This window comes from Pseudophryne corroboree, chromosome 1 (assembly GCF_028390025.1).
Source record: "Pseudophryne corroboree isolate aPseCor3 chromosome 1, aPseCor3.hap2, whole genome shotgun sequence".
NCBI classification, from domain to species: Eukaryota; Metazoa; Chordata; class Amphibia; order Anura; family Myobatrachidae; genus Pseudophryne; species Pseudophryne corroboree.
In genome coordinates this window covers 903,337,135-903,355,896 of record NC_086444.1, presented here as the reverse complement: position 1 = coordinate 903,355,896, position 18,762 = coordinate 903,337,135, and the positions used below count along the sequence as shown (strand labels likewise).

Here is an 18,762-nt window from a genome sequence, read left to right as displayed (position 1 = left end):
TGCAATCTCCGAGGATTAATGTGCAAGGAAACCCATAGATTCTTGTGCTGAACATGGAATCTATGAGTTACTGTGGGTGAAAAATTCTGAAAAATTGAATACTTCCAGGTGTTAAACACAGAGCTTTACATGAGCAATAAACACTGTTTATAACTGATTATAGAACATAGAATTTCATGGCAGATAAGAACCACTTGACCCATCCAATTTGCCCATGTACTGCACATAAACACACCTACACACTAGGGTTCATTTAACCTACCAGTATATTTTTGGGTTGTGGGCGGAAACTGGAGTACCCGTAATGCCCCTATGTTTAAAAAAAAATATAGAAAATGTCCTGGAGCTCTCTAAAGCAATATGTAATTATCATTTCTATATAGTTTCATTTCCAGCACCCTACGTATTGTTCTTTTAGTCGTACCCACTAGTTACCACCCAGAAACTTCTATCGAAATAGCATTGATTTCCATGCAATTTTGATCTGCGTTCTTCACCGGTAACCACCACTATGCATGTGCAGGGCGTCTCGGACTCAAGTGCAGAGGGAAAACATTTGCGCCTGATTTTCCTCCCTCATCTGACTAAACCCCAGCGTGTATTTTAGTGGATTAATGAAAAATGTATTTTGTGTGGCTTTGCAACATGTTTCTCCAAATGATTTGAATGAATCTGCCCTTCTATGTGTTGGCTTTTGCTATTTATAGGTTTCAAACCATGTGAATCATGTACCATAATTTATATACAGAAGCTGCTTATTGCATAATAAAAATCAAAGCATTCTGCAATATACTTCTAAATGTATGCATGACTCCTCAGTTCCACTATTTACACGCTGTGGTTATTTTTAGAATAGTGTATCATATTGCTATTACTGAAAAATGCTAGATACTATATCCTGCTATAATATTATATACAATACATTCTGAGTATAATTTAATAATCTGTATTTATTTCCATTCAGCCTATATGCTACCAAAACATATTTAATAACTGTGTATACATTATGCATTGTATGTTTTGAGATGTTGTTCGCCACACACACACACACACACACACACACACACACACACACACACACACTGTATATAGATAGATAGAAACACACATACGGACATACTATACTTACACACATATATACAATATATAAGTACAAAAAGAGATGATAGATAGATAGATAGATAGATAGATAGATAGATAGATAAAGTCTGTAAAGGTCTGTACACACGGGGGGGGGGGGGGGGGAGCGAGGGCCATGCTGCATTCAGCAGTATGGCATCTCTAAAGCTGGGTGCACACTGGCAAATATATCTGCAGTTCAATCGATCTGCAGATGGTGATTGTTCATACACACAGACAGATGCACTAATATATCTTAAAGATATCTGCAGCTATATATGCAGATGGGGATTGTTCATACACACAGAAAGATGCACCAATATATCTTAAAGATATCTGCAGCTATATATGCAATATATCTGTGAAAGACATCTTTCACAGACATATTACTTGTACACACCTGCAGATCAGCAAAAGATAAATTGGACAACCAACTGATTGACCAATATATCTGCCAGTGTGTACCCAGCATAACAATGATATTTTTGCATGTTCAAAATATCTTTGGCTGTCGTTAGCGACCCACGGGTGTGCGCATCGCCATCGGTATGGAATGATGTATATGATCGGGATCCAAATGATCGGGAATGCCCACATCATGGCTCTGTTCATTCCATGTGCACCAACCTTAAAGGGCCCTACACACTGGCCGACATGACTGCACGATATGAACGATCTCGTTCATTAATGAACGAGATAACGTTCATATCGTGCAGTGTGGAGGCTCCAGCGATGTACAATGCGTGGCCCCGTGCTCGTTCATCGCTGGTCCCCCGTTGGCTGTGCATGCAGGCCAATATGGATGATCTCGTCCATATTTGCCTGCACTTCAATGCAGCTGGGTGACGGGGGGAGTGAAGAAACTTCACTCCCCCCTTCACTGCCCCCCCCCGCCGCCGGGTCGCCCGTCGGCCGTATCCGCCGTCGGGCAGCTCGGCGGCAGATTGGCCAGTGTGTAGGGCCTATAAGTTATGGCACTCCTAAATATGACAGGCCTCGGTGCCTTCATAAATACACTGCAAAAACAATACAGCAGGTTACAGGGGGCACTCGAGTTTTAAAGAGAGGGAACTGTCCAATCTGTAGAGTACAGTATGTATGTATATACTATTCTATACATATGTGTATGTATACATGTGTGTACAGTATACTCTCTCTCTCTATATATATCTATCTATATATATACACATATGTATATGTATATGTGTGTACAGTATATATAAACACACACACGATTTGCATGTGGTAATTCTGTTATGGTTAGTACATAAACTTGCTCACACTTACATGCATTGTAAAAATAAAAGAGCCCTTCAAATTAGAGTTCCCACCACTGTGCCATCCTCCTTTTATACACTGAGTACCTCTACGGCAGTGTGGCGGATTTGGAAGCACCCTCCTGGATGACACACAAAGCCAGCAGCAGCGTTGTAGGATGGGATTACAGTAATAATTACACGCAATGAGGATGTGCAGACAGCGCCAGGGGACAGGAACATAAGAAAGAAAGCTCCTGTGGCCGTAGTGATGTACTGTAGGAAGCAGCTCTCTTCTCTTCAGTGTGGTCACATGTACCGGAGCTGTCCTTCAGCACCACGCACTGCCTGTCCCCGCACCTACAGTACAGTATACTCGGACCAGTCTTATCCATATTACGGAGAGTTGTTATCTAGGAAGCACGGACTGACACATCTCAAATTTAGACAGAACAAGGAGTATCATTGCTGTGTGGGGTATCTATATGGCTCTATGTAATATGGAAATCTACTGTACGTTGTCCGCTGTTTCTAATAACTTATATGTTCTACACTTTGTATATAACGCTTGTATCACTCAGTATTAGAATACAATGCCACCGCCTATTGTATAATAATGTTCTGTACCAGGTCAGTGTTTGCATTTTTCACCTGTGATTATTATATTATTCTTGAAACTATTTAATTTTTATTTAATTATTTTTTTAATTCCTATTTGTTTATATCCCTGATGATACAATGAGTAGTTGTTAGATATTTGCTACATGCAATTGTAAAGACTACAGCAGCTGGAGCACATACATCTGATAACCCAAACATGGATTATAAATATGGATATCAAAATATGTACCGTATCGTTACTGGAGTGTGATCATAGACTGTACAGTAGTTTTGTATCTGATGTCATACACAAAGCCAATTAGCTCCTGACTTTACTGTGCTAGCTCTCCAATCTCTGCGAAAGGATCTCTCGCACATCAAAGTGCATTGCCCGATGCAGTCGCTCAACATCACCCCCGAGCTGATCGCCCGACTCCTACATGAGAATAACGTTACCAGGGAGCAGTTTATTGAGCTGTACCAGCTGCAGCCCCTGGTCTACATCCCCGAACTCCCTGTTCGCACTAAGATTGCCTTTGTTACTATATGTGTGGTCATCTTCGTGCTGGCTCTGTTTGGAAACTCTTTGGTCCTTTATGTGGTGACCAGGAGCAAAGCTATGAGGACAGTCACCAACATTTTCATCTGCTCCCTGGCTCTCAGCGACCTGCTCATTGCTTTCTTCTGTATCCCGTTCACTATGCTGCAGAACATCTCGTCCAATTGGCTGGGAGGTGAGTGTCATTGCTTAAAAGTCCAAATAGATTGCATTAATTAGTATAGGTGCACCACAGGGCCCTTTTTCTTCCCTTTCCCACTTTTTTCCACGTCATTATTTTTTACAGCAATTTAGCATTGAGAACATACAGTTTCTCTAGTACAAGTAATAGGAATAATGTTCCAGCCATGTGCCAGAACCCACTACACCTAATAATTTTTTTTTTTTTTTCCGTTTGCTATGGCTTTTACTGTGCTGAAAAAAAACTATCAGTTCTTTCATGCCGGTATTTAAGTAATGCATTTTTAAAATGTTACTGAATTATAAATTATCGTTTCATTATGGGGAAATGTAATAGCCTGTGTCTTGCAGGTATTGGCTAGATTATGCTAAATCTGGCCAATTTTTTTAAAAGTCTTAATCATTTAAGCCTTTTACATACAGTAATTGCCAGTGTAAGACATTAGGTAAATTCGTTGGAATTTTGTAACATTTTATCCCTCTATATGCCTTCTAGAACATGCATTCATTTTCAAAACTCCTATTTCCCCTGGTTATACTGTAAGTCAGTTTTCCAACAACAATGTCGATGATGATGATGATGATGATGATGATGATGATGATTATTGTTATTTATAAAGCTTAAGCATATTATAAAACACAGTCTATACTAAGTGTACAGTAGCTTACAGTCTAATTTACCCAATTAATACATCAGTGGCTTGCTCTCCTCAGTGGGAGTGCTGCTATGGGAGCTCAAACTATGTGAAAAGTATGCAACAAGTTTGTGTTTGCGTAACTGTGAGTACAGCTGTACAATAATAATATTGTTACTAAATAAACCAACTACTGTTTAAGTACCAGGCTGGTTGTTGACATAAGGGCACATACTGTACACTCTGCCACACCACTTCCACCTGTACACACATATTCTAACACAGTACATCAGAGACACCACTTTCAATTAATAATAATATTAGTTTTTAACTAGTAAAATATGGCCAATAAAGACATTCCATTTTTTATAGATAGCAGAAAAATGTCTTACATAGTGTGGGGACTGTAATGTGAAGCAATGTAGTGATGGGAAATGGGAATTCTGAACTTGCAGATGGGAGCTGCAAGTGCTGGCTTTATGTTGTACAACCTTGTATATACACTTTTAAAAATCAACCATGTAACCATGTATCTTGTACACTAGCTTGTTTTGCACTATTCATCCATGTAACCATGTAAAGTATCTTCTACACTAGCCAATTTTGCACTGTTTTGGGGTTCAGGCTGATTTCCCTTCTCTTTCATATACTTCACATTGGGTGCATACTGTAGAGTTATCTTGTGACACAATGATGTTTCTTATCGGGAGCGAGCTTCATGAAAATAACACACAGTAATGCAGGACTTCACAGTGTGGTACTCATTGCTGACTTAGGGGGTAATTCAGACTTGATCATAACAGCAAATTTGTTAGCAGTTGGGCAAAACCATGGGGGTAATTCAGACCTGATCGTAGCAGCAAATTTGTTAGCAGTTGGGCAAAACCATGTGCACTGTAGGGGGGGGGGGGGGGGGCAGATATAACATTTGCAGAAAGATTTAGATTTGGGAGGGTTATTTTGTTCCTGTGCAGGGTAAATACTGGCTGCTTTGTTTCTACACTGCAATTTAGATTTCAGTTTGAACACACCCCACCCAAATATAGCCCTCTCTGCACATGTTATATCTGCCCCACCTGCAGTGCACATGGTTTTGCCCAACTGCTAACACATTTGCTGCTATGATCAGGTCTGAATTACCCCCTTAATCTACCCCTAGATACAGTCTGCTTGTCTGTATGTATGTATGTATCTATCTATCTATCTATCTATCTATCTATCTATCTATCTATCTATCTATCTATCTATCTCTTTTAATACATTTTCTGGTTCTCATCTGTAGAAACTATTTTGAAATAATGATCATTTGTTATAAATGTACATGGTGCCAATACATACTCTGTATGTATCCCACTTTACATCAGGTGTTATACTTTACTGCCTATGGACATCTTTATGGCAGTATATTCAGAAAATATGTAATAAGGAAACACATGCAGTATCCTACAAAATACAAGAAGGGTCAGCGTATTTTAGAAAAATACTAGAGAAATCCAAGTGGCAGATACTTTTCTTTTTTACTACATTAAATGCTTTTTGTAGATGCTGGCAGGCACTCTGAGGGGCAGCAGAGGGGCAGTGCCAATGCTGCCTTTTAAATTAAATTGCAGTTGGTATTACCAAACATGACATATGCCATAAGAATACAAGTGATACAGGATAATGCATTTAAATCTAGTGTAACATACAAAATAAAAGAATTCCCTGAGTATAGTGTAGATCTTTAAGGTTATGTTTATTTCTTGCTTTACGCAAAGTAATATCAGATTTTCTTGAATAATAAAGGTTTTATTAAATAATTAAATATTCATTTCAAGTTAGCTTATAGCATACTTGCCTACTGTCCTGAATTGTCCGGGAGGCTGCAGGAAATTGGGTGGCGCTCCCGGCCCCCTGGAAAGGTAGGCAAGTCTCCAAGATCTGGTCTAGAGGCATACCAAGCCTAGGATCGGCTCAGCTTAACAGCAGACAGTGGCGTTTTGTGGGACATGGTGGGATGGGGGCCGTAAGATGCTGGTGGACGGGCAGCTGTGGATGAATATATCTAACAAGTCAGTGAAGTAGGCAGCAGTATGAGATGTCGCCGTATGCAAGGTATGCATCCGCCTCCAGGTCCCCGCCCCTCTTTGTCCCCACTAGTCTGTTGCGAGCTTTCTAGGGGCTGCAGTGCAATCCCCAAGGAACAGGTGGGACACATGCAGGGGCGTATCTAGAGAGGAGGAGACCCATGTGCAGGGTCCGTCTGGCCCCCTGCTCTCTAGAAGGCAGTGTTTTATTGCTGGGTACTAGGGCCACTAGGGGACCCTAGCACTGTCCCAGAATCTAGTGCGCATGCGCAGATCTCTGGGAAAATGGTGTGGCAGTAATTTTCCCAGTGACTTCCTTACTGCTCATGCGCAAAACGCTGAGAAACTATTTCTATCTGTTTTGTGTTTTCTTCCTGTTTTTTTTTAAATCAAAGCCACTATAAACTAAAGAAGTGCGGCGGGCACTTTTCGTGTTTTGTGTTTTGGTTTTGGTTATAATTCCCCACTCGCGTTTTTGTGTTTTGGTTTTGGGTTTGGATCTGGATGATTTTTGAAAAAAACACAAAAACAGCTAAAATCACAGAATTTGGGGGGTCATTTTGATCCTACGGTATTATTAACCTCAATAACATTAATTTCCACTCATTTCCAGTCTATTCTGAAAACCTCACACCTCACAATATTGTTTTTAGGCCAAAAGGTTGCACCACGATGGCTGTATGACTAAGCTAAGCGACACAAGTGTGTGGCGCAAACACCTGCACTGCAATGGCAGACAGGATGGCACTTAAAAAAACTAGGCCCCAAACAGCACATCATGCAAAGAAGTAAATAGGTGCAATAACGTAGCTGTATGACTAAGCTAGGTGACACAAGTGTGCTGTACAAACACCTGGCCCACCTAGGACTGGCACTGCAGTGGCAGACAGGATGGCACTTAAAAAACTAGGCCCCAAACAGCACATGATGCAAAGAAGAAAAAGAGGTGCAAGATGGAATTGTCTTGGGCCCTCCCACCCACCCTTATGTTTTATAAACAAGACATGCACACTTTAACAAACCAATCATTTCAGTGACAGGGTCTGCCACACGACAGAGTATTAATTCATCCCCACTGGAATCCATCATCACAGGTCCCTGTGTACTTTCTGGAGGCAATTGCTGGTCAAGGTCTTCCCGGAGGAATTTATAATTAATTTTGATGAACATCATCTTCTTCACATTTTGTGAAAGTCACCTCCTACGCCGATCGCTGACAAGGTTACTGGATGCACTAAACACTCTTTCGGAGAACACACTGAAGGGGGGGCAACTTAGGTAAAATAGAGCCAATTTGTGCAAGGACATCCAAATTGCCTCTTTTTCCTGCCAGTATACGGACGGACTGTCTGAAATGCCTACTTGTATAATCATCCACAATTCTTTCAATGTTGACAGAATCATATGCAGTGACAGTAGACATGTCAGTAATCATTGGCAGGTCCTTGAGTCCGGACCAGATGTCAACACTCGCTCCTAACTGCCCTGCATCACCGCCAGCGGGTGGGCTAGGAAATATTATCCTTTTCCTCGCCGCCCCAGCTGCGGGAGAAAATGAAGGAGGAGCTGTTGACGGGTCACGTTCCGCTTGAGTTGACATTTTTCTCACCAGCAGGTCTTTGAACCTCTGCAGACTTGTGTCTGCTGGAAAGAGAGATACAACGTAGGCTTGAAACCTAAGATCGAGCACGGTGGCCAAAATGTAGTGCTCTGATTTCAACAGATTGACCACCCTTGAATCCTGGTTAAGTGAATGAAGGTCTCCATCCACAAGTCCCACATACTTTGCGGAATCGCCCTGTCTTAGTTCCTCCTTCAATTTCTCCAGCTGCTTCTGCAAAAGCCTGTTGAGGGGAATGACCTGACTGAAGCTGGCAGTGTCTGAACTGACTTCACGTGTGGCAAGTTCGAAGGTTTGGAGAACCTTGCACAAGACGGAAATCATTCTCCACTGCGCTTGAGTCAGGTGCATTCCCCCTCCTTTGCCTATATCGTAGGTGGATGTATAGGCTTGAATGGCCTTTTGCTGCTCATCCATCCTCTGAAGCATATAAAGAGTTGAATTCAACCTCATTACCACCTCTTGCTTCAGGTGATGGCAGAGCAGGTTCAGGAGTGTTTGATGGCGCTCCAGTCTTCGGCACGCAATGGCTGAATGCCGAAAGTGGCCCGCAATTTTTTGGGCCACCGATAGCATCTCCTGCATGCTTCTGTCATTTTTAAAAAAATTCTGTACCACCAAATTAATTGTATGTGCAAAACATGAGACGTGCTGGAATTTGCCCAGATGTAATGCACGCACAATATTGGTGGTGTTGTCCAATATCACAAATTGCTAGGAGAGTCTAATTGGGGTAAGCCATTGTGCAATGATGTCCCTCAGTTTCCATAAGAGGTTGTCAACGGTGTGCCTCTTATGGAAAGTGGTGATACATAGCGTAGCCTGCCTAGGAACGAGTTGGCATTTGCGAGATGCTGCTACTGGTGCCGCTGCTGTTGTTGCTGCAGGAGGCAATACATCTACCCAGTGGGCTATCACAGTCATATAGTCTGCCCTGTTCCTCTTTTCCACATGTCCATGGTTAAGTGGATAGTGGGTACAACCGGATTTTGTAGGACACTGAGGAAACTTTTTCAGACGTCTCTGTACATTCTCAGAATCACCTGCCTAGTGAAGTGGAACCTAGATGGGATTTGGTACTGGGGACACACTACCTCCATCAATTCTCTAAGTCCCATTGACCTAATGGTGGACACCGGACGCACATCTAACACCAACATAGCTGTCAAGGCCTCAGTTATCCGCTTTGCAAAAGAATGACTGCTGTCATATTTAATCTTCCTCACAAAGGACTGTTTGACAGTCAATTGCTTAGTTGAAGTAGTACAAGTGGTCTTCCGACTTCCCCTCTGGGATGACGATTGACTCCCAGCAGCAACAACAGCAGCGGCAGCAACAGCAGGCGTACCACTCAATGATCCTTCGGAGGAATCCCGGTTAGGAGAGGACTCCTAAGTCTTGCCAGTGACACGGCCTGCAGGACTACTGATGTTCCTGATTGAGTAAGTTGACGTTAAGGGAGTTGGTGGTGTGACTTGCAGGAGCTTGGGTACAAGAGGAACAAGGGATTTAGGTGTCAGTGGACTGCTTATGCTTTTACCCAAAGTTTCACAACTTGACACTTACTTTTGATGAATGCGCTGCAGTTGACGTTTAAGGGAGGATGTTCCTAGGTGTTTAACATCCTTACTCCTACTTATTACAGATTGACAGAGGCAACACACGGCTTGACACCTGTTGTCTGGATTTGTGGAGAAATAATTCCACACCGAAGAGGTGGCTTTTTTGGTATTTTGCCCAGACATCACAATGGACTTCTTCATCCCATGAACAACTGGTGTCTACTTCGTTGCCTGATTTAAATAAACCACATCACCATCAGAATCCTCACCGTCAACTTCCTCCTCAGCGCCAGCAACACCCATATCCTCATCCTGGTGTACTTCAACAGTGACATAATCAATTTGAATATCAGAAACTGGACTGTGGGGGCTCCTTCCAGCACTTGCAGGGAGTGTGCAAATGGTGGAAGGAGCCACCTCTTCCCATCCAGTGTTGGGAAGGTCAGGCATCGCAGCCGCCGACACACTTGGACTCTCCTTGGGGATTTGTGATGCCATCTTAGAACGCACATTTCTTTCTGTGCTTTTTCCAACTTAACTCTTATCATTTTTCTAGCGGGAGGATGAGGGCTTCATTCGTAATGGGAAGCTGACCTGCTAGTCATGAACATAGGCCTGGGCCTTAGCCGTTCCTTGCCACTCCGTGTCGTAAATGGCATATTGGCAAGTTTACGTTTCTTTTCAGACCATTTAAATTTCTTTTTTTGTGTCTTTTTGCTGAACTTTGGCTTTTTGGATTTTACATGCCCTCTACTATGACATTGGGCATCGGCCTTGGCAGATGACGTTGATGGGATTTCATTGTCTATGTCATGACAAGTGGCAGCAGCTTCAGCACTAGGAGGAAGTAGTTCTTGATATTTCCCTATTTTATTTTTCAAATTTTATTTCTCCATTATTTTTCTGGAGTTATATAACAATATGCGGTACAGAAGAGCGTACCTCTACACCACACAGGGCAACCCTGTAAAAATTATTTGGATTAAATATTATTAACCCCTTTATATGGACTAAATAATATACAGCACAGGACAGCACCACTGAACTTATATGGCAGCACCACTGGACTGGATTTATACGGAATTATATGGACTTATATGGAATTATACGGCAGGATCACTGGATTTATACGGAAGTACCGCTGGACATATACGGCAGTGTCAATGGACATATACGGCAGTATCACTGGACACATATGGCAGTATCACTGGACTGGATTTATACGCCAGTACCACTAGAATTATAAGGCAGGATCACTGGATTTATACGCCAGTACCACTGGAATTATACGGCAGGATCACTGGAATTATACGGCAGGATCACTAGATTTATTCGGCATTACCATTGGACATATACGGCAGTATGAATGGACATATACGGCAGTATCACTGGACATATACGCCAGTACCACTAGAATTATATGGCAGGATCACTGGAATTATACGGCAGGATCACTGGATTTATACGTCAGTACCGCTGGACATATACGGCAATATCAATGGACATATACGGCAGTATCACTGGACATATACGGTAGTATCACTGGACTGGATTTATACGCCAGTACCACTGGAATTATACGGCAGGATCACTGTATTTATACACCAGTATCACTGGAATTATACGGCAGGATCACTGAAATTATACGGCAGGATCACTGGATTTATACGGCAGTACCGCTGGACATATACGGCAGTATCAATGGACATATATACGGCAGTATCACTGGACTTATACGGCAGGATCACTTAAATTATATGGCAGGATCACTGGATTTATACGGCAGTACCGCTGGACATATACGGCAGTATCAATGGACATATATATGGCAGTATCACTGGACTTATATGGCAGTATCACTGGACTGGACTTATATGCCAGTACCACTGTAACTATACTGCAGGATCACTAGACTTATACGCCAGTACCACTGTAATTATACGGCAGAATCACTGGAATTATATGGCAGGATCACTGGATTTATACGGCAGTACCGCTGGGCATATACGCGGCAGTATCAATGGACATATACGGCAGTATCACTGGTCATATACAGCAGTATCACTGGACATATACACCAGTACTACTGGAATTATAAGGCAGGATCACTGCAAGTATACGGCAGGATCACTGGATTTCTACGGCAGTACCGCTGGACATATACGGCAGTATCACTGAACATATATATGGCAGTATCACTGGGCTGGACTTATAAGCCAGTACCACTGGAATTATACGGCAGGATCACTGGACTTATACACCAGTACCACTGGAATTTTACGGCAGGATCACTGGAATTATACGGCAGGATCACTGGAATTATATGGCAGGATCATTGGATTTATACGGCAGTACCGCTGACCATATACGGCAGTATCAATGGACATATACGGCAGTATCACTGGACATATACAGCAGTACCACTGGACATATACAGCAGCACAGGGACACCATGACTGGACTGCTTCAGGACAACACAGCACCACTGCAATGTACTAGATTTAAACAGCAGACCTGGACATATGGCAGCAGAGGACACCACTCAGACTGGACTGATGCAGCACAACACACCACCATTGGACTGATGCAGCACAACACAGCAACACTGGATGGACTTATACTGCAGCACTGGACATATGGCAGCAGAGGACACCACCACTGTAACTGGACTGATGCAGCACAAGACACCACCACTGGACTGATGCAGTAGAACACAGCACCACTGGACTGGACTTAGACAGCAGCACTGGACATATGGCAGCACAAGACACCACCACTGGACTGATGCAGCACAACACAGCACCACTGGACTGGACTTATACAACAGAACTGGACATATGGCAGCAGAGGACACAACCACTGTGAATGGACAGATGCAGCACAAGACACTACCACTGAGGACACTGAGGATGGAGACATGTCCTCTCTCTACACTCTCCAATGCCGGAGTGAAAATGGTGGGGATGCACGGCTACTTATATGGAATCCAAACCTCGCGAGAATCCAACAGCAGGATGATGACGTTTTGCATCATTCTGGTTTCCGAGTCAGGCGGGAAAACCCGAGCCTGACTCAGATTCGGGCTCGTGACGTGAAGTCCGTGGGGTTCGGTTCTCTGAGAACCGAACCCGCTCATCTCTACTATAAACTAGAGATGTGCGGAGGGCACTTTTTGTGTTTTGGTTTTGGATCTGGATTGGTTTTGCCAAAACCACCCTTTTGGGTTTTAGTTTTGGATCTGGATGATTTAAAAAACAAAACATAAAAACAGCTAAAATCACTGAATTTGGGGGTAATTTTTGGTAGTTTGCCCAGGCATGACAGTGGGTTTATTCATCCCATGGACAACAACTGTCTTCCCCGGTGCCTGATTTAAATAAACCTCATCACCATCAGAATCCTCCTCGTTAGCTTCCTCCTTAGCGCCAGCAACACTCATATCCTCATCCTGGTGTACTTCAACAGTTACATCTTCAATTTGAATATCAGCAACATGACTGTGGGTGCTCCTTCCAGCACCTGCAGAGGGCATGCAAATGGTGGAAGGAGCCACCTCTTCCCGTCCAGTGTTGGGAAGGTCAGGCATTGCAACCATTGACACACTTGGACTCTCCTCAGGGATTTTTGATACCATCTTAGAATGTACAGTTCTTTGCTGTGCTTTTGCCAGCTTAACTCTTCTCATATTTCTAGCGGGAGGATGAGGGCTTCCATCATAATGTGAAGCTGAAACACTAGTCATGAACATAGGCCAGGGCCTTAGCCGTTTCTTGCCACTCCGTGTCGCAAATGGCATATTGGCAAGTTTACATTTCTCCTCAGATGATTTACATTTATTTTTTTGGGACATTTTACTTAACTTTGGCTTTTTGGATTTTACATGCCCTCTACTATGACATTGGGCATCGGCCTTGGCAGACGAAGTTGAGGCATTTCATCATCTATGTCATGACTAGTGGCAGGAGCTTCAGCACTAGGAGGAAGTGGTTTTTGATCTTTCCCTATTTTATCCTCCACATTTTTGTTCTCCAATATTTTTCTGGTGTTATATAACAATATGCGGCACAGGAGAGCGTACCCCTACACCACACAGGGCAAACCCTGTAAAAATTATTAGGATAATAACCCTTTTATTTGGAGTTATTATAATAATATGCAACACCGGAGAGCGTACCCCTAAACCACACACACACGGCAAAGCCTGTAAAAATTATTTGGATAATAACCCTTTTATTTGGAGTTATTGTAATAATATACAGCACAGGAGAAGGTAGCCCTAAACCAAACACACAAGGCAAAGCCTGTAAAAATTATTTGGAAAATAACCATTTTATTTGGAATTATTATACTAATATACAGCACAGGAGAGTGTACCCACAAACCACACACGTACGGCAAAGCCTGCCAAAATCATTTTGATAATAACCCTTTTATTTGGAGTTATTATAATACAGGTTGAGTATCCCTTATCCAAAATGGTTGGGACCAGAGGTATTTTGGATATGGGATTTTTCCGTATTTTGGAATAATTGCATACCATAATGGGATATCATGGTGATGGGACCTAAATCTAAGCACAGAATGCATTTATGTTACATATACACCTTATACACACAGCCTGAAGGTGGTTTTAGCCAATATTTTTTATAACTTTGTGCATTAAACAAAGTGTGTGTACATTCACACAATTCATTTATGTTTCATATACACCTTATACACACAGCCTAAAGGTCATTTAATACAATATTTTTAATAACTTTGTGTATTAAACAAAGTGTGTGTACATTGAGCCATCAGAAAACAAAGGTTTCATTATCTCACTCTCACTCAATAAAGTCCGTATTTCGGAATATTCCGTATTTCGGAATATTTGGATATGGGATACTCAACCTGTAATATGCATTGGAGTAAATAATATACAGCACAGGACAGCACATCTGGACTTATACAGCAGTACCGCTGGAGTTATTTGGCAGTACCGCTGGACTTATGCAGCAGTACCCCTGGACTTATATGGCAGCACCACTGGACTGGACTTATACAGCAGCACCACTGGACTGGACTTATACGGCAGTACCACTGGACTTATACAGCAGTACCGCTGGACCTATACGGCAGTACCGCTGGACCTATACGGCAGTACCGCTGGACTTATATGGCAGAACCACTGGACTGGACTTATATGGCAGCATCACTGGACTGGACTTATATGGCAGTACCACTGGACTGGACTTATACAGCAGCACCACTGGACTTACGGCAGCACCGGACACCACCACTGGACTGATGCAGCACAAGACAGCACCACTGAACTGGACTTATACAGCAGCACCACTGGACTTATGGCAGCACAGGACACCACCACTGGAGAGACTGGACTGATGCAGTACAAGACACCACCACTGGACTGATGCAGCACAAACCAGCACCACTGGACTGGACTTATACAGCAGCACTGGACTATTGGCAGCACAGAACACCACCTCTGGACTTATGGCAGCACAGGACACCACCACTGGAGTGCATGGACTGATGCAGCACAAGACACCACCACTGGACTGATGCAGCACAAGACAGAACCACTGGACTGGACTTAGACAGCAGCACTGGACATATGGCAGCACAGGACACCACCACTGGATTGATGCAGCAAATGACAGCACCACTGGACTGGACTGATACAGCAGCACTGGACTTATGGCAGCACAGGACACCACCACTGTGACTGGACTGATGCGGCACAAGACACCACCACTGGACGATGCGGCACAAGACAGCACCAGGGAACCGAACCTGCTCATCTCTATTATAAATCCACTGTATCTATCTGGCAAATCAGATTGTCAGGAATAACACATTTATAATAAGAGCAATTTTTATGGAGTGAATAAATGGTATATAACATTGATAATTCTTTTGGGAAGAAATACAAATTTATTTATATACTAGTGGACAAATAATTTATTAATGTTGCAATATTACAAATTATTGCCAATATTAATTAATTGTTAATTGGTGTATATATTTTTTTGTTTGTGGTCACAACATTTATTATTTTATGACTATATAAATGGTGCTTACATCATAAAACAATTTTGTTGTTTCTGAAAATTCTGAAAATTCTGTTAATGTGAACTGAGCATCATTTTATCTTGTGAACTAAGGGCACTATGTGGTCAAATGGAATCTGGTGGACCTGTGTGACATAATTAATTTTCTCTGGTATGCCCTCTCTATTGTATATCAGTCTCTGAAATGCTCTCTATTGTATGGTGGTCTCTGGAATGTACTCATTTCAAGAAATAAAAGGCAAATTGGCAGCTTTTCTAGAGATATATAAAATTAAGAACCTTCTTTTAGCAATTTAGCAATTAATGTTAGATAGAAAGACGTCAACCTTCGTAATTGCCCCATGCCTTCCAAAATCTTAATGCAGTTTGATACATACAGCATAAGAAGCTGGGGTAGGTGAGGAGACATTGGCCCTCATTCCGAGTTGTTCGCTCGCTAGCTACTTTTAGCAGAAATACAAACACAAAGCCGCCGCCCTGTGGGAGTGTATCTTAGCATAGCAGAATTGCTAACGAAAGATTAGCAATTCTGCTATTAAGTATTTCCTTGCAGTTTCTGAGTAGCTCCAGACCTACTCCTAGATTGCGATCACCTCAGTCCGTTTAGTTCCTGGTTTGACGTCACAAGCACGCCCAGCGTCCGACCAGCCACTCCCCCGTTTCTCCAGCCACTCCTGGGTTTTCTGCTGGCACGCCTGCGTTTTTTAGCACACTCCCAGAAAACGCTCAGTTACCACCCAGAAACACCCACTTCCTGTCAATCATTCTCCAATCAACAGAGCGACTGAAAAGCTTTGTTCGCCCGTGAGTAAAATAGCATAGTTTTGTGTAAAATTGCTTAACACGTGCGCCCTGCGGTGCATACGCATGCGCAGAACTGCCGGATTTTAGCCTATTAGCAATTCTGCTAAAAATAGCAATGAGCGAACAACTCGCAATTACCTGTTCTCGGGGCTGGTCTTTGCTTGATAAATACTGACAGGTACTATGGTGAGTGTATTGATTAATCATCGATTTCAGAAAAAAAAGGCTGTACTGTGCACATAGTCGTGTACATGTAGCACTGACATAGACGTGTCAGCATTCTGCTTCTGTATAAGAGAAGAGCAAAATGCAGTATGTGTGAATTACAACTGCACATGTGCTTTTAGTTACACTGGGGCAGATGTATTAAGTCTGGAGAAGGGATAAAGAAGTGATAAACCAGCTCCTAACTGTAATTTTTCAAATTCATAATGATTGGATGGTTCGTTATCACCTTGCGCTTATCACTGCTTTATCACTTCTTTATACCTCCTCCAGGTTAATACATCTGCCCCACTGTATGTTAGGTTTAGTGATGTGCACCGGACATTTTTCGGGTTTTGTGTTTTGGTTTTGGATTCGGTTCCGCGGCCGTGTTTTGGATTCGGACGCGTTTTGGCAAAACCTCCCTGAAAATTTTTTGTCGGATTCGGGTGTGTTTTGGATTCAGGTTTTTTTTTTACAAAAAACCCTCAAAAACAGTTTAAATCATAGAATTTGGGGGTCATTTTGATCCCATAGTATTATTAACCTCAATAACCATAATTTCCACTCATTTTCAGTCTATTCTGAACACCTCACAATATTATTTTTAGTCCTATAATTTGCACCGAGGTCGCTGGATGGCTAAGCTAAGCGACCCAAGTGGCCGACACAAACACCTGGCCCATCTAGGAGTGGCACTGCAGTGTCAGGCAGGATGGCACTTCAAAAAAATTGTCCCCAAACAGCACATGATGCAAAGAAAAAAAGAGGTGCACCAAGGTCGCTGTGTGACTAAGCTAAGCGACACAAGTGGCCGACACAAACACCTGGCCCATCTAGGAGTGGCACTGCAGTGTCAGGCAGGATGGCACTTCAAAAAATGTGTCCCCAAACAGCACATGATGCAAAGAAAAATGAAAGAGGCGCACCAAGGTCGCTGTGTGACTAAGCTAAGCGACACAAGTGGCCGACACAAACACTGGGCCCATCTAGGAGTGGCACTGCAGTGTCAGGCAGGATGGCACTTCAAAAAAATTGTCCCCAAACAGCACATGATGCAAAGAAAAATGAAAGAAAAAAGTGGTGCAAGATGGAATTGTGCTTGGGCCCTCCCACCCACCCTTATGTTGTATAAACAGGACATGCACACTTTAACGAACCCATCATTTCAGCGACAGGGTCTGCCGCACGACTGTGACTGAAATGACTGGTTGGTTTGGGCCCCCACCAAAAAAAGAAGCAATCAATCTCTCCTTGCACAAACTGGCTCTACAGAGGCAAGATGTCCACCTCATCATCATCCTCCGATTCCTCACCCCTTTCACTGTGTACATCCCCCTCCTCACAGATTATTAATTCGTCCCCACTGGAATCCACCATCTCAGGTCCCTGTGTACTTTCTGGAGGCAATTACTGCTGGTGAATGTCTCCACGGAGGAATTGATTATAATTAATTTTGATGAACATCATCTTCTCCACATTTTCTGGAAGTAACCTCGTACGCCGATTGCTGACAAGGTGAGCGGCTGCACTAAACACTCTTTCGGAGTACACACTGGAGGGAGGGCAACTTAGGTAGAATAAAGCCAGTTTGTGCAAGGGCCTCCAAATTGCCTCTTTTTCCTGCCAGTATACGTACGGACTGTCTGACGTGCCTACTTGGATGCGGTCACTCATATAATCCTCCACCATTCTTTCAATGGTGAGAGAATCATATACAGTGACAGTAGACGACATGTCAGTAATCGTTGGCAGGTCCTTCAGTCCGGACCAGATGTCAGCACTCGCTCCAGACTGCCCTGCATCACCGCCAGCGGGTGGGCTCGGAATTCTTAGCCTTTTCCTCGCACCCCCAGTTGCGGGAGAATGTGAAGGAGGAGATGTTGACGGGTCACGTTCCGCTTGACTTGACAATTTTCTCACCAGCAGGTCTTTGAACCTCTGCAGACTTGTGTCTGACGGAAAGAGAGATACAACGTAGGTTTTAAATCTAGGATCGAGCACGGTGGCCAAAATGTAGTGCTCTGATTTCAACAGATTGACCACCCGTGAATCCTGGTTAAGAAAATTAAGGGCTCCATCCAC

At 43.0% G+C, this 18,762-nt stretch overlaps 1 protein-coding gene across 1 annotated transcript in view; it reads left to right on the top strand.

The window, feature by feature from the left end:
* The first annotated feature begins 2,505 nt into the window (after positions 1 to 2,505).
* QRFPR (pyroglutamylated RFamide peptide receptor) overlaps positions 2,506 to 18,762 on the top strand; it is a 135,646-nt gene continuing 119,389 nt past the window's right edge. The window contains exon 1 of the mRNA XM_063941605.1: positions 2,506 to 3,709. Coding sequence (XP_063797675.1) covers positions 3,370 to 3,709 — 340 coding nt within the window. The 5' untranslated portion in view covers positions 2,506 to 3,369. The remainder of the gene's footprint in view (positions 3,710 to 18,762) is intronic.